Genomic DNA, 20,627 nt, shown 5'->3' on the forward strand with positions numbered 1-20,627 from the left:
TCCCAGCAGCGTGAGGCTTTATCACAGAGCCTGGTGTGTGAGCTCACTGCTTCGCATTTTACGGTTCCCATTCAGGTCCACAGATCAGAGGCAAGTTAAAGGAACAGGAGCGACGGGTTTACACGCAGGCCGACCTCCTCACGGTCACCGAGCGGAGCCGGCTGAGATGCCATCCAGTGTAGATCTGATTAAAGATAAGTACTATAGACAGGAGAGTCTTTTACTTCCAGGTGTTATTTGGCCTCACAATATGTGGCCACGATCATGATTTTAAATTATGTCTGCAAAATTAGTTTGCACGTTTTTTGTAACTTTTCTTGTAATTTATTCAACAGTTTTCCTGTTTATAATAAAACCAGGCAACAGGACACAAGCAGCAAAATGTGTCAACAAATGAATTCATCCACAGGCTGTTGGTTACAGAGCGATGACAGAAACGATGCATAGTTAAAGCAGAATCAACAAACAAGCTGAGGGAAAGATTCTCCTCCTGGACGAGTTCAGAGACAAACTGCAGAGACAGCAGGTGAAAACCGAGGGGCGGGGGGTGTGGGGTGGGGGGGGGGGGGGGGGGGGGCTGGTTTCCACTCTCCAGGAGGTGATAAATAAAATCCTCGGTGACACATCCAACCCTTCGCTTCCTCTGCCTCCTCCTCCTCCTGTCCCCGCTGGCCCTGGAGCTCAACACCCACCCTCAGCCCAGTGAAGGTCAGAGCGGAGGATACCACTGGGTCAACAAAACACCAGTAACCAAGGACAGGTGAGACACTCAGCAGATGTTATTGATCAGTGTCATTAGGATTAAATCAGAAATCTGAATCGATACAGACGCTGATGGAAGACAAAAGAAAGAAAGGGAGTTTTAATGTGAGCTCACAGCTCCTGCTGTTCAGCTGCACACTCTGGACACGTTCAGGTGCTTTTACAACAGTTAATGCGTTTAAAAATATAAAACAGAGTAAATCCTGACGCCTGGTGGACAGACGGCGCCGCTGCAGTTTGTCTAATCATCTGTTCCGTGTGTGTGTGTGTCCACTTTAAGGACGTACTGGTGTTGATGCTGCAGGAGGGAATTGTCCACAACCTGCACCGTGCTGTGAGTAAAACACACACAGAGGCAAACAAACACACAGTTTAACACAGCTGCTGAGCTTCGGATTGCATCTGTCTCCTCCATGGTCCAAGACCTGAGTGTGACGCCAGCTCAGACAGGTGTGGCAGGTGTGGAGCCCGCATCCTCACAGGCAGGTGTGACTTCCACAGAGTTACAAACTGGGCGTCACCTGCAGACACCTGTTAAACCACATTTAAACCAGGTCTCAGTGACGTTTCAACGGTTACGTTATCACATCAGGAACCGTCATGATGTCAAACTTCATGTGCTCATTCTCAGGTCACGCTCAGTTGGCAGTTTATTAGGTACAGCTAGCTGAAGTACTGAAGCCTAATGCGACCTCTGGGATTATAAGTGAACATCACCCAAACTCGCACAGCTACAGGCACAACCAGTGTTTCCAGTCCTGTGAGGGAGCTGAAGGCGTTAACGCGGCCGGTCATCAGAGCGCTTCCATCCGCAGGAACAGAACAGGACACCACGGGCACGAAGCAAACAGCTGATGTGCTGTCAGCTACTTTGCTGACATTTCAATTCTCCCGCACGAAACACTGATGGCGTCAGTCAGGCTTCCGTCGTCCTGCAGACACTCAGCGGTTTTGGATCCTCAGTGAACGGGAACAGTGTGTGATGCAGAGCGGATCCGCCTCACCTTCATACAGGTGTTTTTCTGATCAGTGTGTTAAATGAGAAACTTGTAGGTTAAAGGCGAACATCCTTTCTTAGACATGTATACATCACACTGGAAGCACACGACGTTGTTGGGAAGCCGGCGGCCTTATGGTTTACACTTCCTTTTTATTTACTGCCACCATCAGCGTTTAGGAAGGAAGGCATGTGAGGAAAATCCCACTTCAGTCTGTGGTCATGCAACAGCACAAGTCCCGCTTTTAAAGGCGAAAGCGATCTGAGGGCGGGAGATTTCACACCGCAGTCAGATGAGGGGCTGCGGCGGGCGGCTGCTCTGCGGCCTCGCGTCCTCTTAATATGTATGAAGTGATCATGTGTACTCTGAGTGAGAGAGGAGCTCTTCATCAGCCAAATTCACCAAATCCATGAATAAAGAGGAGCTGAGCATCGATGGTGTTGTGTCCACATTCATGAGCTGGATGCGATGGGAATGTTCCTGCGCTCACTCGTCTCACAGAGACATCTTTATTCACTTTTAACCAGCAGGGAAACATCTTACATCACTGAAAACAACTTTTAGTGTCTATAATTATTCAACATGCTAAAGTTGAATGTGAGTCTGTCCACACAGACCTGCTCTCATCAGACCAGCCTGTAAAAATACTGTTGAAATAATTCAAACAAAAGCTGTGCTCCTTCGATGACAAACAGAAAAGGAAGAAAACAATAAGAGCCTTTGTGTTTGGCCCTGCACACCTGGCCCCTGCTACCAGGAGTGACCTTATGTTCCTCTCTGCCAATATCACACAGACATGGGACTAATTCTCAACCCAAATCTTTTGTATCGGAAATCAAACTACAAACAACACCCAATCCTGTTTCCTTCATTTAAAGCAGCCGTCCTAAAATGAACCCCGCCTGTCCGGAGCCGAACATGACAAACTCGTCCACGCTCTCATCTCTGAACTTGAATGTCTCAGTTTTGTTTTGTTTTTTTTTCTTTGCTTGCTCCTTTTCGTCCTTACCCTTCAGATTTTACTGAATCTTATTCTGCTCACAGTCGTGTCTGAGCTCATGGATCACACTGGACTCTGCTTCTGCATGAAACCACTTCATGACACCAGACTGCACGACTCATTTTCACCAACCTGATTCCTCTAAAAACCTGGTTCGCATGCAGCTGTTCAGTGATCAGATTTAAAGAAACGGTTCAAAACTTTGGGAAATAAACTTATTCAGTCTCAGGAGGAGCATTAGATGACAGGACTGGCACCACTCTCTCTCTGTCCCTTACACATGAAGCAACGGCTAGCAGCCGGTTAGCATAGCTTAGCACAAAGACTGGAAACAGGGAAAACCTTCACCTTCCAGCACCTCTAACCCTCACTGACTGACAGGTTATATGTCGTTTGCTTCTTCAGTGTCCTCCTCAGTCTCCTTTACCTCCTCTGAATTCCTTTTCTTTCAAATATACAATAAATACAACTAAAACATAAGACGCACTCCGCAGTAAACCCACAGAACGACTCAATCATTCTGTGTTGTTGCTTCTAATGTATAAAAAATTGTTTAATCCGTCAGATCTACAGAGACATTCGAGACAAACCGGAAAAAAGGGGGGTTCTTAGTTCCGAGTCTTGACTTTAGTTCCTCTGGTTCCAGACTTCCTGAACTTTTTGGTGAAAAAGGACTTTTAGTCTGGTTTGTCTTTGTCCTTAATGTTTTCGAGTTGTTGTCAGATTGTTGTCTGTCGTTGTTCTGATGCTGCGGGCTGCTTCTCTCTCTCTCATCAACAAATACATTTATTATTCGTTTAATTAATGGCAAAAACAAGCAAAAATAAGTGTTTGCTCACTAAGAGGCTGACCCTGATGAAGACAATAGGTGGAAATGTGTTGGGTTCCACATCGAGAGAGTCTGAGTTCCTGAGCTGGAGTTGTTTAGGAACTCCATTAACCACGACTAACCGTTTCTTTGGATTCTCAGTTTAAGCTCACCTCTGAGAAACTGATTCTCTGAAGACTTTCTTCACTAAAAGGTCAAACAAGGCTGCAGAGACAGCGGCACGTCCCTCACTTGTCCCCATCACTGTGATGACAAACTGTGACCACGTCAGTGCTGAAAGAAACGCTTCATTTCTTTCACTCAAACCCACAATGACGGATTTGAGTGACTGTGAACGCAACACTTGCATGTTATCAGCTTAAACAGTTAACAAACAGCTGTTTGCATCCAGCAGTGGAGAGGTTGAAGTGTCTGAGTCCACCTGACGACTCTCAGTCCACTGTTCCCTCTCTTTTAGCTCTGGGTTTGGTCTCCACCAGCTCCTGAGGGAAATAAGAATCAGAATCAGTAATCATAATAATTTTCCAGTCGCGACACTGTAGAGGTGATTTGATCTACAGGCTTGTGTAATTTGGACTGACTGCAGTGGTTTCTGGTCCTTGTGGTTATAATGAATAGAGTCAAAGTGATTCCCACAGAAAGCTGCTGAACCCTGACCAGTTTTTACCCGGAGCTTACCTTCATTCGTTTCTCAGTCTTATTTTCTTCCACTTTACCTGCATTTATATATATTTATATAGTATTTTATTAGTTCTATATGTATCATAGTGGCTGTATGAGTACAAGCCCCTGTACTTTGCTGTCATATAAATATACTCAGATACTTGGCAGCGCTGGATCATATCTGTGCTCTTATGTTTGAAATCATACAGAAACCTCAAAGTGACAGGGAGCCGTCATCTGACTGCAGCGTGACTTCACATGAATTTGCATGGATTTGGGAGAGAAGAGCACAAGATGTACCCCCGGTGCCCCCGCCCCGGAGCCCGAGGAGGGGCGGCCTCTGCGCGGTATAAACACGCACAGCGCGCCGGACTGCAGCTTCCCCTCAGCCCATCACGCACTGTCCATGACCGGACTGTGAAACACATCTGCAGAATCAGAGGCATCTGGAGACTGGAGTTTGTTCTCTCATCAGGAAACACTCATCGTTATTAGCAGCCATGCGCATCAATAAATCCAAAGTAGCCGTTGGATTTATAGTGACTGGGGCGCTGACGGTGCTCTTTGGAGCGGTTCTTCTCTTTGTGGGACCAGCGGTGATGAAGGACCAAATAATTAAAGTAAGTCACCACTTAATGTGAATTCTTTACAGATGAACAGCGGCTCTCAGCCGCTGTTCATCTGTAACATGAGTCAGCTGTTTTTTTCTGTTAAAGTTCAGTGTTTGGATTTTTCATGGAGAGAAGTTTCTTCTTTTTCTTTGCTGTTGTTTGCGCAAAAGCAAGTTTTCACTCAGGCTCCGCTGAGGATTCACTGCCTTTCATCAAGCTGCAGCATCAGAGGAAAAGAAAAGATAAACCTGCAGAGTTTCTGTGGCTCGGCGGCCTTTTCTCTGCAAACAGCGCTGATGCTTCTCTGTCTCTGACATATAAAGCCTTTAGTGTCGGACTGAGATGTTTCTGCTTCATTACCTACTGTACACAGTTTGTTTCACACGCTAAATACAAGTAAGAGTCAACAAGAAGTGCTGGAGGAAGTATTCAGAAATTTCACTGAAGTAAAAAACGTGACTTAAATAAACTGACGGACAGAAAGTTTGATGTATTTTCACTTTACTTTAAAATTCAGTTATAATCTCAGTTCTTCTGCTCCACGAAGGGTCAAAGAGAGTAGAAGCTTATCAGCAATTTAAAAATAGCTGCTAAACCGAACTTCCTGACGAGGCCACAGTCAATGCTAATTATTTCTATTTAATTATAATTCATGTCCCGTAATATCTGGAATCATTTCCTAGTTTTGCTCCAGTCTCATGCTAAAACGGTGTGAAGAGTTTAAATTGGAATCATTCACGGGCTGTTTTATTTCAAAACGGAACCAAAAACCTATGAATGAATAAAACAAGTAAGTAATTCTAATCCTATAATTCACTTTATTTTGAAACGGACCAATATGTAAAGCGAGAAGTTTGATTTTTGGCACTTTCAGTAGATTTTGGTGCTTTAACATTTTTACCCAAATGAAAACGTGCACGCATTTATCTGTTATTATCTATCTGTTTGTCTATGTATTTATTTATTTATTTTCATCTTATTTATTTATTTGTTATTAGGGCTTTTACCTGTAAAGGAGTGTTGTACACGGTTGTATTAGTGTTTTACTTCAGTAAAAACTCTGAATACTTCTTCATTACTTCTTCCACCGCCGTTAAAGTGAGAGAAAATCCGTGCGTCTCATTGTTGAATGCGCGGGAACTACAGTTCCCAGGATCCTCTGCGCCGCGGAGGTGTGGTCTGCAGATTGTAAATATGCCGACAATAGAAGCAGGTCAGCGTTACCGATCAGAGAGGTTAACGAGCCGGTAGGTTCGTGTCCACCGACGTCAAACGGACGAGGCTGATGCAGAGACTCTGCTGCGGCCGTTCGCAGTTCGTTAACCGTGTTTAACCCGCGTTTAACTGACCGGACACACACACACACACACACACAGGCTACAGCAGGACACACACACTCTGCCTGAGCCACAGTGCGGAGCTGCGATGGCCGTTAATAAATCCCGGGTCGCGGTGGGATTCTTGGTGGCGGGCGTCCTGACCGTGGTCTTCGGGGTCGTTCTCGCGTTTGTGGGGCCGCTGGTCATCGACGACCAGATAGTGAAGGTAAGCAGCGGTGTGGCGTGTGAGCCGGGTGTGTTTGTTTGTTTGTTTGTTTGTTTGTTTGTTTAGACTTTCAGCTCACCTGAGGGCTTCAAACGGCCGCGCGAGCACAGAAGTGAATGAGAACACGCGCGTGCAAATAACAAACAGCTGATAAATAATCAGATGAACTTCTGTTGGAATAAATTCAGGGATTCAGTGAAATGTAGTGAGACACGATCCTGAGGCTGAGACATAAAACGAGACGGTGGAAAAATAAGAATCAGAAAAAAAGATTTAAAAGTGTGTGTGTGTGTGTGTGTGTGTGTGTGTGTGTGTGTGTGTGTGTGTGTGTGTGTGTGTGTGTGTGTAAATGCATGTTTACACTCAAGATGTTTACATCTTTGTGCTTATGATGTGTGTTCATGTGGAAAGATTCATGTTACAGAGACAGTTTGTTCTGCAGCTTCAGTTTCAGTCTTCAGAGGAGATTTTATACACGAGTGTTTAGAACAGTCCCAGTCCCCGTCCCCGTCCCCGTCCCAGTCCCCATCCCAGTTAGACCAGAGAATCCATCCATGCAGATTTCAGAAGGCTGCTGAAGGTCATGGACACATTGTCTGTACTGAAGCTTATTAACTTGTGTGTTAGTATAATGTGATGGATGAACACGTCTCATACATGTGACATGGTTTGATGTTAGAGTTGAAATAATTTGTCAACTGGAAAAAAATTGTTTCATTCAGTTTTTTAAAAGCAGTTTACGTGTTCCAGATTTTTAAAAGTAAAGATTTGTGTGTTTGACTGTTTGTTGGACAAAACAAAGAATTTGAAGACATCTGGGATTTTTAAAAAATTATTTCACAATCTGACAATTTTTGGAAAAATGATGAGTCGAGACTTTTCTCTCTCTCTCTCTCTCTCTTGTGTCAGAACACTGTGATCAACCCAAAGAACGAGCTGTCCTACACCATGTGGAAGGACGTCCCCGTGCCCTTCTTCATGTCCGTCTACTTCTTCAATGTCCTCAACCCCAAGGAGATCCTGAAAGGAGAAAAGCCCATGGTGGAGCAGCGAGGACCTTATGTGTACAGGTACACAGCCTGAACCATAACCCTCACATGCATTTTTACTGTACTGTACTTCTCTATCAGTAAACTTTGTCCTGCCGCCTGCACATGTGTTGTAAGGTCCATTCACAGGTCGTCTCCTCTGCTTTGCCCACTGTGTTTAATTGGGCCACAGAACATGCTCTGATCCAGATCCTTGGACTCTGTCTTCCTCTTTTGTTGAGTCCATTCAAACGTTGTCTGGTCAGGTTCTGAGCTCCTGCCCTGGTGAAGCAGAGCTGTGCCTGTGTGCTGATTGGCTCAGGTTTTGGAACACCATGTGCCCTGCCTACAGTATGTGGGTCATTCTGAATGCATGCAGCTGAAACTTTCTCCAGTAAAACAATGGTATGCAGCACAAACCTTGTTGCATAACTATACCATATGTGTAATAAGGGGGAAGTGAAGACGTTTTACATTTTTACATTTTTTGTTTTTCACTCTAAAAACTTTACTCATCATTTCCTTCTGCTGCGTGTCGATTTAGATTTTGTGTAAAGTCAAAGAGACATGGATGAAAAAAAAGTTCTTCACAACTGATTCTTGCACACGTCACATGTCACAAACTCTGAGCCCCAGTCATTTCCAGTGTTTAAAGAAAAAAAGGCCTTGGTTGATGTCTGAGGATGAAAGAAGCAGCTCAGTCTGAAACTTAAAGAGCTTAAAGAAACTTTAATGTCCTTTGTGGCTCCGTAACCTCGTAGCATCGAGCTTTGAGGCTTCAAATGTGTAACAGAAGGAGTGTGTTACACAGACCTGAGCAGACGGGGGGGTTTAAGGCCCACGGACTCTGGTCCAGATCTGGAATCTAACAGAATTTAACTGAAGCAACATTTCAATGCAGCCTGACGCAGATCACTTATAAGAGACACGTCTATGATGTCATCACACACACACACACACAGTGTGTGCGAAATGTAGGACATGAAAAATGGATTTAGAGACAAATGCACACCAAAATATAACAATAAATAATAATATAATACAAATAATAAAAATAACAATCAATTAATTATAGGAAAACAGTAAAACATTAATCAAATACAATTAAAATAAAATAAATAATAAATACTGAAACAGTGAAATAATAAAATGAAGTCAGACTGAATGGATGTGTTTTTACACTCTTACTTTTTAAAGGAGGTCAGAGTTTTATAGTTCAGGTTCAAGTTCTTTGCTGTTACTTCCTGAGCTCGAACTCCTGTTTTTCTTTTTTGCTTTTTTTTTTTGTCCAGTTGGTTCGACCCCCCCCCCCCCCCCCCCCCCCGCCCCCGGAGGGATTTACTCTCTCTTCTTTTTAATCTATCTTATCTACCTTCATCCTCTTTATCTCTTTATCACATTATTAGGATTCTTTGTACCTTGAACCTCAGCTGACTGGACTGTTGGAGAACCAGGGTGTGGTGGACACATTTTTTTTTTCTTTTTCAGAAAACGTATTCAGAAAGAAAACATCACGTTTCATCCCAACGACACAGTTTCATACAGGGAATACAGGACATACTTCTTCGAGCCGTCCATGTCTGCCGGGAACGAGTCCGATGTCGTCACCATACCAAATATGCTGGTGCTGGTAAGACGTCGTCTCCCTCGTCTTGTACATCTTGCAGCCGGCTGAGTCACAGTCTCCTCAGTCGTCTGCTTTTCCCCTCGTGTGTGTTTTCAGGGAGCAGCAGTGATGATGGAAAACCTGCCCTTCGCACTGCGTTTAATGATCAGTGCAACCTTCAAGAGTTTCAACGAGGGGCCCTTCCTGACCAAGACCGTAGGGGAGCTGATGTGGGGGTATGACAGCGGACTGGTCGATTTCCTTAATAAATACCTGCCCGGCATGCTGCCCTCATCGGGGAAGTTTGGCCTTTTTGCAGAGGTGAGTATTTAAAATGGTTTATTTCGCTCACAGGAGGTGAGACGACATGGAGACGAGCAGAATATGTGAAGGTTAAGTTTAGCTGGCTAAAGCTGTGCTACAGTGTTTTGGAGGATGTAGTGCGTCAACTCTGAAAGAGAAAAATGGCAGAAAGACTCACAGAGATGAAGGAGAACTGACCAGTAGCACTAAAAACAAATAATCAGTTTGGTCATGACAGGGATTTAACTGTTGTTAGGCCATGAACAGAAATGTTTGAGGTCTGTATCAGTTAAAAACACTGAACATCTGCTGATTCTCGTCAGCAGATGTTTGGATGTTTGTTACTCGTTTCGGTCGGACGTTGATGAGTTTGTGCAGATGAAGAACGATGTTCATGTTTCTCTTAGTTCAACAACTCCAACACCGGTCTGTTCACCATCTTCACCGGACAAGACGACATCAGGAAAGTTCATAAGGTCGATTCCTGGAATGGTCTGACAAAGGTGAGAGGTCATCGCATCACCTGCCGCTCTTCTTCACCATCACTGCCGTCTGCGTTTTTCTTACCTGTCCGCTTGTCGTCTCTGTGAACAGCTGAGCTACTGGGGCACTCCTCAGTGTAACATGATCAATGGAACAGCTGGCCAGATGTGGCCTCCCTTCATGACAACAGAGAGCACTTTGCCTTTCTACAGCCCTGACGCCTGCAGGTAACTGATTTTTTTCTCATACTTTTTTTTCAGTTCTTTTGCTCACAGCTTCTTTGCAAACTTACAAAACCATTTTTTGTTGTTGTTTTTTTTTTTTCAGATCCATGGAGCTTGTTTACCAGCGTCCTGGTAAGATGAAGGGCATCCCTCTATATCGATATGTCGCCCCCAAGACCCTGTTTGCCAACGGGACAGATTACGCCCCCAATGAAGGCTTCTGCCCCTGCAGACAGTCTGGCCTGCTGAACGTCAGCAGCTGTCGCCACAGTGAGTGTTCACAGAAAATAAATGACAAATGACGCAGAGAAATCTGCTGATTGTTTAATTCAGCATCACAGAACTGATCCTCACACATTTCAGAAGCAGAAGATGTTTCTGCTCGATGAGTGACTGGAATGATTTACTGGAATTATCAGAAAATTTAATGGAGATCGACTCTGATTCATCAGAAGCTCTGATTTAGAACCTGTGGATTCTCACAACCAATAAACTCACACGTGCTTAGACATCATTAGTGTCTGGTACCAACACGAACTTACTCCTGATGCTTCAACATCTGCTCATTCATTCACAGACTCTCCAGTTTTCATCTCTCATCCTCATTTCTACAACGCTGATCCTGTGCTGCTGGACTACGTCCAGGGCCTCCACCCCAACGAGGAAGAGCATGGCCTCTTCATAGACATTCACCCAGTGAGTGCACACACACACACACACACACACACACACACACACACACACACACACACACACACTGCCTGTACTGGCTGATTTAAAGCTTCACATCCTCTCTAATGTTTTTAAGTCACAAATAAATTATGTTTAATTTGTTAAATCATTGTGATGAAATTGCACTTTGGGAAACTTGCACTGGACATTTAACGCAGCGACGCAGGATTCATGCAGGATTTCACTTTAATGCTCCACACATGGCGAAGGTTGGAGGAGCAGTACTAAAACCTAAAGACACAACAGAGAGCTGAGCTGGGTGTGACATTTTTCAGGATGTCGAGGCTCTGTGTGGTCATCTTGACCCAAGACTGATTACATATCTTGGACTTGCAAACTTTGTATTGTGGGTCACGGCCAAGTGTGAATTTTTATCTTTTCGTAAACACAGAGAGAAAAAGGTCAGGTTGAGCGCAGGTGAAAGGTTGGATCCAACGGGTCGGTCGCGTGTTGTGTCAGACTGAGGTGTGTATGTAACACACTGCGCTGCAAACCTTTCCTGCACCTGCTGCTTTCTGTGTCTGACCCCATTAGAAAATGACAATGCTCCACACTAATTCATTACATCATGAATGAGTGTGGTTTCTCACTGCTGTACACAGACATAAAGACTGACTGACTGATGAGTGAGCAGATAATTTATTTATCCTTGTTTAAAACTCTGACTCGTCACTCAGCTGCACTCAGATCCTCTGTACACATGAACACAGCAGCAGGAAATTAGATCTTTCAGTTTTCCAGTCGTCGCTGAGTCAAATTGAGAATCAACGATCAGTGTGTTTGTTGGTGCTGATAATATTTTTGCAGTGAGAGGAGGAGGCTTGAAGTTAATGTTTGTTTTACTTCATGGGAAAGTCATCACAGTAAAAGCGTACTGATGATAATTTCATTGCCGTTTCAATAAACTATAATTGCTCCGGACTGATGGGTTTGATATGACACTGCCATAATTCAGCTTGTTATGTAACCGTGCCAGTGTAAACCTCACCCGCGGTGAGTTATGTTGGCTGTAACCTGCAGTGTGATAAGGTAATTGGAAATTGGGCTATTTCTCCATAATTGCAGTTGTTTGTGAGACAAGGGTTGTTAGAACCGTTCTATGGCTCCAATAAAAACCCGGTTTGATAACAACCGTTTCAGCCGTGCAGATAAAAGCTCGTACGACGTTTCCAACTGGATGAGAGTACAGTGTCCAGTCGAATCCAGCGAGTCTAACCTGATATCAAGTTAATAATTGAGGGAAATCGCTCGGCGTTGGATTTAAAGAGGTTATCTGAAATGGTGGGGGAAGAACTTGGACCCATCTCAGGTGTGACATCTCTGATATGTCTGATTCACTGGAAGAAATGGTCCATTGCCATCATCACTGTCGCTGTTCAGCAAAACGAATTCACGTGTGTTAGATGAACAGTCACAGGAGCGTGGAATAAAAGTGCAGCATAATCAGATCTGAGATCGTGTCTGTACGTTTCCACCTCCTGAGTTACTGCTGCCGTTTGGCTCCATCACCGGACACATTCCTCGTTTGTCCTCAGTAGTTCTTCAGCTCGTATTAACGTTTTATCAGAGCCACATGTCCTGACCTGAGTCCTGAAAGCTGCGTCATGGACACACTGAGCAAAAAGCCCTTCAAAGAAAACTGTGGAAATGTGAAAATGGAACAACACGGCACATTTACCTCCACTGCTCCTAACAGGCCTTCAAACAAACACAAGGCCTGAATTTCATGTAAAGTAACTGTTCACTGGGACAAAGGTTTAGTAGCATCGGATTTATGAAAAAGAAACCAAGGTTTCTGTGTTCAGCTTGGAATGAGGACATGTAAAAAAAAAACTGAGTTTATTCTTCACAGCTGGTTCAGATTAAACAAAACCAGATTTTCTGGATTTCATATTAAGACATCAGCGGTTTCATAAGCAGTGGGACAGCAAGCGTGTTGGTTTGGACATGGGCAGGAGACGTTACACAAAAATACAGACAGGTTTAACAAATTAGGATTCATTGTTTCTTCAGTGTCGTGACGGGACGCATTTTCAACTTGGTGGAAATCAGTAAAATGTAAATGTGTTCATACAGCGCTCGTCCTTCTGTTTCCAAAACACTTGATTTGCTGTTTGTTAACGGAGAAATTCTCTGAGCAGAAAAAACCTTCCCTCGTAACAAAGTGCAAACAGGATCTAATCAGTGTTATTAATCAGCTGTGGGGATCAGGAAAAGAGACTCTCAACATCTTCTTCTAATTTCTTTTCTTAAAAAAAAAAAAAAAAATTGTTGTCTTAACCCGTGTCTGTCCAAAACTGTCCTCTGCTTAATTAAAATCCAGGGCTCGGATCACAGCAGGAGATGCTAAGAGCAAATTCTTTGCTGTGAGCTGACGAAGTTTCCTTTTTGGGGACACTGAACATTTGACTTGTGTTATTCCTGCGGTCAGCTCCTCACGTTAATCCCCCCGTGAGCGCTCAGTCCGGCCGCGGCTGTGGCGGTTGTGGAGAATTTCCTGTTGTCCAGAGCTGAAGTTTTCATCAGCTGTTTAAACTGTCTGATTCTTTTCCACCTGTCTCATCGTCCTCGTCTTCTTCTTCTGACTCTATCACTCTAAAGATCTTTGATTTTTCTTTGGCCTGCACTGTATATATTTATCTTATATGTTTACACTATGCAGGCCTGTACACGAACGTTGTATTTATTTCATTGATTCTTGATGTTACACACTCAGGTCAGTGTTATCTCTTCTGACTTGGCTGTGCGCTCGCAGTATCCGGGTCGCTGAGCTCTGTGGACCTTTGCTGGGTGACTGAGCTCCGTAGCAGACTGTGGTAAGGTCCTCTGAGACGTCTCAGTGATGCCTAAACTGAAGCAGCTGTGGCTCAGGAGGTCGTTGTCATATCACAGGGTTGGTGGTTTGAATCATTCGGCCTGCTCACTTTTGTCATGAAAATTTTCCGTGTTTCTCCTTTAACTGTTCTTGTGTAACTGATGCTGTAGAAAATATGGTCCGGAGCTGGGGGACATTTCATTTCCTGCAGGTTCAAATAGTCCAGGATCTGTGCAGCAGGAAACATTACAACATGAAAGAGCCGCGAGAGAACAGTTCCGAAATCGCCCGTTCCGTTTATACCACAGGCTTTTACGTCGTTCACAGGATTTATCATTTACTCTAATATGAAGTTCCCAAATAACGTACAACAGAAAAACTCCAGTGGATGATTTTAATGAGAATCATGAGTCAGAAAGTCGGTGGATCAAGCTGCTAATCATCCGTTGCTGAAGCAAATATTTTGGCAGCCGGGAGACAGTCTGAGAAAAGACAGGGACATTTGGTGACTCCAGATCTGAGAAAACCTTCTGCCAGCTACAGAAAACCCACCCTGATAATTAGTGACTGGGCCTGAGCTGAGGATCTGGACCCGTGTGCACAGTTTGTTCTGCCAGAAAAACACTCATGTGTCAGTGCTTGTTATGATGCAGTTTGCCATGGCCTTGGACAAACACGTATGTGCTGCAGCCTTTTGTTTCACGCAGCACTGCCTCCTCCGACGTGCAGATGATTTGTTTTTCATTGACTTTGTTGTGTTCTCGGTCTGTTTCGGGTGTTTTCCCCTGTTTACCTACAGAGTGACTCAGATTCAGGTTGGAAAGGTTTAAAATACCAAAATGCAAAAGAGGAAATTTACATTAAATCTTAGACACACACTGAGCTGACAGTTTGTTAGATGCATCCAGTCTAATGCGAGTCAGTGCAGAACATTGTGTCTTTGTGAAGGTTGTGATTTTCAGTTTTTGTTGAAGCAGCAGGATCATGTTGGAGGCAGCAGTTACACACACCTCCCTGTGTGAAACAGTTCAGTTTGGCAGCAGCACAAACCACAAAATACAAAATACAATAGAGTCCTGAACGTTACTGCTGCCATCATGGAGGATTTATTGCAGGACTGTTGGATGAAGCTGCCTTAGATTTTGATAGAGACATCTGACAAACAGCCAGCTGACTGTGCCGGCGTCAGTGGTGGGAGCAAATCCCTGCAGGTTCCAATGTCCGGTACAAAACCTGAAACCGTAAGAAACCACATCGGTGCTCACGGGTTTCAGCCACGCTGAGGATGACGAGGTCTGAGTCCATCAAGTCTGGTCCAGTGGGAAACGTCTCAACAGCATTGGACATATTGTTTTCACCAGTTCTTTTTCTGGCTTCCCGGTTTGATGGTTTGAGTCCTTGGGCAAATAATTTCATACTAAACCTGGATCGTAGACTTATGAGGATGCCCCAAAAGATTCACTCACACATGAGGATTTCCTTCTTTTGTTTGCTCTCTCTGGTTATATGGGAACTTTTTTTTTAGCACTGGCTGGAGATTTAAATGTTCCAATTCTGGAGCTGAGGTGTAATTATCACTCATTTAAAAAGTGGAAACTGAAGCATTTTTGTTTTTCCCCAGGTGAAACTTTCTGTGGGTTCTTTTTGTCTTTTTTGTGTCTTTCCAGCAAACCGGGGTCCCTCTGAATGTGTCCATCCGTCTGCAGCTCAATCTCTACATGAAGAGAGTGTCAGGAATTACGTAAGGAAGTGACTCCCTCAACTATTATCATGCCATTAACATTTGCCATGTATTGTGTTTCGATCTATACATCATTCAGTGCCACAGGGTTGTGGGTGTTTCCTGCTTTTCTTTCCACTCACCATGTAACCTTGAGTTTGAAGTGGGGTGTTCTTGTCCTTGCAGAGAAACTGGCAAGATTTCTGAGGTGGTGATGCCCATGATCTGGTTTGAGGAGGTGAGCTGTTACACGTCCGTTACCGAACTACGTCTACGCGTGTTCACAGAGAGATTTCTTTATTAGACACAGGAATGAATCAGATTCAGGCCGTTTTGATTCCATGAAGCAGAAAATGAATCTTCTCCATCACCGGTGTTGCCAGTGTGTCGTTGTTTTCCCTGGTTTGTGTAACTGTTGAACTGGTGCTGCTGTAACTCTCAGCAAAACACTTAATACCAGTTATTAATATTAATACCAGATATTACTTATCAGCCAAACTGGGAAAGAAATCACACGGAGCATCACTGTGCGTGTTCATCGCTGATCTTTAATCACTGTAAAATAAAATGGTCCCTATAAAATAATCTGCTGTCGAATGATAACTGATTATTATCAGAAGAGTCAGCAGTGATCATGTCTCCAAGAATCATATAACCACTGAGAGGAAAATGTTTTGAAAACTTTAATTGTATTTATTCAGTCTTCTGTATTATTGTAAATATGGATGATTAAGTTAGAGACTGAGTTCACGGAGCTGTAAATCTACACTCATACAAAGTGTTTGGGTGTTTAGATGAAAGCAGAGACACTGCAGTGTTACTCTGTTACTGTCATTAAAGTTAAACCTTCAGAATAAGATGGAAGATAAATATTGTCATTATAATTATTGATGCATTAATGTGTGAGCACCACATCTGCTGCAGCTGGTTTGAAGTGTTTCATATATTTCGTTAACACTGTCTCTTTCATCTGTTTTCCCTCAGAGCGGGTACATCGACGGCCCCGTCCTCACCACCTTCCACACTAACCTGGTTGTCCTTCCCGCCGTGATGGAGTACATGCAGTACGGCTTCATTGCGCTCGGCCTGGCTACGATTATAGTCGCCGCCGTGGTGCATCGTAAATTGAAGGTAAAGCCGCCGCACAGCATGAAGCGTCACCTTGTTTTTAACCGCATGCAGCATGTTGCACAGTCACACCTGTTCTCCTGCAAACGGATGAAAAAGGAGCGTCTCCACTGAAGCTGCACTGAAAATGACATAATTCATTTCTCTGAGACTTTATGGGTCTAATCTGCACAAGCCTGGTTTCCACTCCCATCACCAGTCACGTGTTTTCTATCACACCTGAACCTGTCACACCTGTTTCCAAAACTGTTTCACAATTAAGGATAAAGTGTAAAAGCACATCTCCTGTCATCCGCGGAGCTCTCCAGCGAAACGCGAAACATTTAGAAAATCTCAGACAGATCTCTGTGGCGCGGCGGTGCTGATCAGTGTGCTGTGTCATGTTTGGGGACTTTTTGGTTGTTTTGAGTCAGTCAGCAAACGTCTGAGCTCGATTCAGTCCGGAACCTCTGGACTCTCACACAGATTCACCTTACAGAACAGGCTTTTATGAGGCATCATACACAGGAACTGAAGGTGTCACAGCTACAGTAGTTTTACAGCAGCACGGTGGACGTTCTTTAAGACTCCGAAAAGACAAAGTCTTCTTCACTTCTCTTTGGGAGACTGAAAATAAAAATCGCATCTTTCATAAAACATGTTATCTGTGATAGAGTATTTTAAAGGAACAGTTTGTTCCTGGAGCCGCCAGGAACAAGAAAACCCACCGTCCAGTGTGTGTGTGTGTGTGTGTGTGTGTGTGTGACTGTGTGTGTGTGTGTTGATGTTTTATAATACCATAAACCGACCACTTAAAGTTAATGAGTACATCTGTATTTTCAGCCGGTGCTGTGTTGACATGTCGCTGTCTCAGCTCTGCTGTGGTGTGTGTCTGTGCTGTGTGTGTCTGTGCTGTGTGTGTGTGTGTGTGTGTGTGTGTCTGTGCTGTGTGTGTGTGTCTGTGCTGTGTGTGTCTGTGCTGTGGTGTGTGTCTGTGCTGTGTGTGTGTGTCTGTGCTGTGGTGTGTGTCTGTGCTGTGGTGTATGTGCTGTGCTGTGGTTTAAAGTGGTTCTTGATGTTGTGTGTTTGCAGAGGTCTCATAGAGAAGCGACAGTGAGCTCCACAGTGGTGGAAAACCCCGGGGTGTGTAAAACCGTCACGTTCCTCCACACTTTGGTTTCAATCACCTCAATCCGAATCACTGATCCTGATTTCGTTCTGTGGGCATTTTTTAGGACACAGTTGATCGTGGGTTTTATTTCTTTGAGACTAATCAGTGCAGTTCCTTTATTTCTTTTAAACGTTTTCGTATGTTTGTTTTGTTTTTTTATATATTTTCATGACAGAGGTGCTGAATCAGTTGATTAGAGGGTGAAAATAATGCTTCCTTGCTGCCCTGAAACTGTATGATCACATCAGCTCGAGGTGCAGTTGGATTTTCAGGCGTTCTGCACGTCCCACCGTCGAAACATCACTTTCACTGTTGATCAAGCTGTAGAAGCAGCAGAGATGCTGGACTTGTTGATCCTTATCCTCAGTGTCAGCTGTTGAAATTCTGGAATGTTTTCAGTGATGCAGTTTCCGGGTTTGATTTTTCCTACGTCCTAAATTCTGCTGCATGATGCTCGGTCCGTGAAAAGAGCTGCGGAGACGCACAATTAACCAATCGCATGTCCCGGTGATTAACTGCACGGTCAGATAGATTACTCTCTGCATGAACACTTACATCTCTGCACATCCACAATTTAAAAAAAATAAAAACCTGACGCTGCTGGTTTCACCTGCGTAACGCCTCCAGTCACACCAGCCACTGACTGTCTCTGTATTTGCTGATTGGCTGATGTGTAAGACGGTTTGTCATCTTTTAGGCCTCCGGTAAAGAGCCGGTAAAAGGCTCACATGGCCACGACGCGCAGGAGAAATATATCATAAATAATTCAGGTGGGTGCACACACAGAGACACACACGTGTAAATCTGTTCATCACTTTTAGCCGTTTGCGTCTATGCTCTGGAGGTAACGGGAAAACGAAACGGGGCGTTTTGTTTAATGCACATAAATGAATCATTTATTTGAAATGCAGATGTTTTTGTGGCGGTCGCAGTGACAGGACACTGGAACTGTTAAAAACTGCTGAAGTCCTCAGGTTCGCCGCAGATCTGCCGTGAAAATGTGGATGATGCAGTTTATTCATTACTTTTTGAAAGATGCCACAGAGTCAACCCACTGCTGTTTTCACTCATACGTTTTGTCTGTGAGATTTAACGACTTGTTTGCGTTTTAAAGGAGATTCCTGTTCGCAGGTTTAAGGTGTGAGTCGTGCACCGAGCGTCTCTGAGCATGTGTAGAAATACAGCGTGTCACTAAAATAAATGGTGCGTGTGTAACGACTGTAAAATGTGAAATGTGGACATGGATCAGCGTCTCCCTCACTCAGTCCATTATGTCTTCACTGGGACACGTGCAGAGTTTCTGACTGGGTTTTTATGATGGACACTAACTGATGGTGACTGTGTTTAAACGGTTTTTTTCCCTTTAAATTGTGTTTGTCAGTTTAAGGCTGCTGATTTTCTGTATTATTTTTCCCAAACCAGCGTCTGAGCCCATTGGTTCCTACTGAAGACGTAAATCTTTAAAATTTGTCAGCTGGGATCTGCTCATTGCTCTGCCCACTCAATCATTGTGTAAGCACAGTGTTGCATTTGACAGTCAGTGTTTTCAGTGGCTGTGGTTTAATAAGAAATGCAGTGCAGAGGTTAAATAAATGTATGAACAGCAAAAGCTTTGATGGGGAAGCAAAACAAGAGCCAGAGGCTGAAACAAGCTGCGAACTGCCTCATGGCTGATGCTCCATCACGTTCAGCTGCCGATGGATCGATCACAGGATTTTTTTTTTATTGATCTTCTGAACGTTTCTTAACGCTGTTTTTCTTCTGGTCCCGACACAGAGAAATAAATGTGAAAGTGGCACCGCACCAGATGCAACCGCAAGCACTTCAACCGGAGAGAAAGACCCACTACTACGAGATGAAATGGACTGACACACACACACACACGCGCGCGCACACACACAGTGATGTTGTGGACTCACTGGCGACCAACATCACTCCAGTATCTTGAACTGAGACATGCTCCGCCATGTTTTACTTTACTGTAAAGTCGATGAAACTCTGGGCCGGAGACTCATGCACACTTTGTTAAGTGTGTTTGTGTCGAGGCTGTCGGAGCTGAGACCTTTGGCCTCTGAAGGCAGAACGAGTGAAGATGCTTCTGTCACTGAAAAACACTTCTTTTTTTTGTACAATGAACTTTCAAAAAAAAAAAAAAACTATTCGAATTTCCATGTGACATTTGTGAACGTGTCCTCAGGCTCAGCTCAGCTGATCTGAATCATTTTCCACTTTTATCACTCCATCAGGAGGAAGAGTAGATGATGAGAGGGGACCATTTCAGAGTCTGATTAACCTCAGTGTTCTTGTGTTTCAGGGATTTCAAAGATCACAAACTGAATTTGTTATTGAGACTCGAGCAGAGTTTAAAACGCTGCGCTGACAATCAGTGAGTCGAGCAGAGCAGACGCGCTCCTGTTTGTACACTACTGTCCTCTGTAAAGGTGTGAATGTGTTTCTGTAAACTGATGTGAGTGATGGCGCTTGGCGTCAGACGTGCCTTTATTATGAATAAGTGAATGGATTAAGAGAAACTTTGGGATAATAAATGTGCCTTTGTTTGAAATTCTAACTGTGAGTGATGGCGTCTTCCTGTGGCAGAGTTCATGTTCCCACCGTGACCAAGTCTGAGAATGAATGACGCTGATCCACAGACAGACGGTGTGACTGTGACAGTGTGGACATTCAGCCGTGCACATCACATCATGACCGACTCCCTGCAGGTGTTTCATCTCTCACCACATCGCTTTTATTATCCGTGTCTGTGACGGTGTCTCTGAGGCTGAAACCAAAACTTTAACATCGTCATCATAGTTTTTCTGAAAACATGCATCAAAACGCTCTTTATCTTCCTCGTTTCCAAACAATTGTTCTTTGGGTTTTGCAGGTTAATGTGAGGCTCGAGTTTGTTACCGTGTTATCCACATGTTCCCTTCTCACCCGCTGCCTCTCACGGTGAAAGTGTTGTGTACAGACTGAGCCAATCCTCTGATTTCGATGCAGAGGAATTTGCCCTCTTTATCTGTATAACAG

The 20,627-nt window shown here is 44.0% G+C and overlaps 1 protein-coding gene across 6 annotated transcripts; it reads left to right on the plus strand.

The window, feature by feature from the left end:
- The first annotated feature begins 702 nt into the window (after nucleotides 1–702).
- scarb1 (scavenger receptor class B, member 1) lies at nucleotides 703–20,160 on the plus strand. 6 transcript variants are annotated; one of them, XM_041059593.1, is made up of 16 exons: nucleotides 703–760; nucleotides 1,043–1,096; nucleotides 4,462–4,872; nucleotides 7,318–7,478; nucleotides 8,925–9,066; nucleotides 9,160–9,363; nucleotides 9,753–9,848; nucleotides 9,940–10,055; nucleotides 10,156–10,322; nucleotides 10,630–10,748; nucleotides 15,267–15,340; nucleotides 15,506–15,557; nucleotides 16,304–16,450; nucleotides 17,519–17,569; nucleotides 18,295–18,367; nucleotides 19,374–20,160. In XM_041059593.1, the coding sequence occupies exons 3-16, from the start codon at nucleotides 4,753–4,755 to the stop codon at nucleotides 19,379–19,381; spliced, it is 1,530 nt and encodes a 509-aa protein (XP_040915527.1). In that variant the 5' UTR covers nucleotides 703–760; nucleotides 1,043–1,096; nucleotides 4,462–4,752; the 3' UTR covers nucleotides 19,382–20,160. The 6 variants fall into 6 exon arrangements, with proteins under 6 accessions (XP_040915527.1, XP_040915525.1, XP_040915526.1 ...); XM_041059591.1 differs by lacking the exon at nucleotides 18,295–18,367 and having other exon boundaries at nucleotides 704–760; XM_041059592.1 differs by lacking the exons at nucleotides 703–760; nucleotides 1,043–1,096; nucleotides 4,462–4,872 and adding an exon at nucleotides 6,068–6,408.
- The last annotated feature ends 467 nt before the right edge of the window (nucleotides 20,161–20,627 follow it).

Source organism: Toxotes jaculatrix, chromosome 16, assembly GCF_017976425.1.
Source record: "Toxotes jaculatrix isolate fToxJac2 chromosome 16, fToxJac2.pri, whole genome shotgun sequence".
Lineage (NCBI taxonomy): Eukaryota > Metazoa > Chordata > Actinopteri > Toxotidae > Toxotes > Toxotes jaculatrix.

Bases quoted from the DNA above. Each gene is read 5' to 3' on its own strand.
- scarb1 (XM_041059591.1), top strand. From the start codon at position 4,753: ATGCGCATCAATAAATCCAAAGTAGCCGTTGGATTTATAGTGACTGGG. The intron at 9,849-9,939 runs GTGAGAGGTCAT...CTCTGTGAACAG, and splicing joins CCTGGAATGGTCTGACAAAG to CTGAGCTACTGGGGCACTCC. The intron at 17,570-19,373 runs GTGTGTAAAACC...GTCCCGACACAG, and splicing joins CAGTGGTGGAAAACCCCGGG to AGAAATAAATGTGAAAGTGG.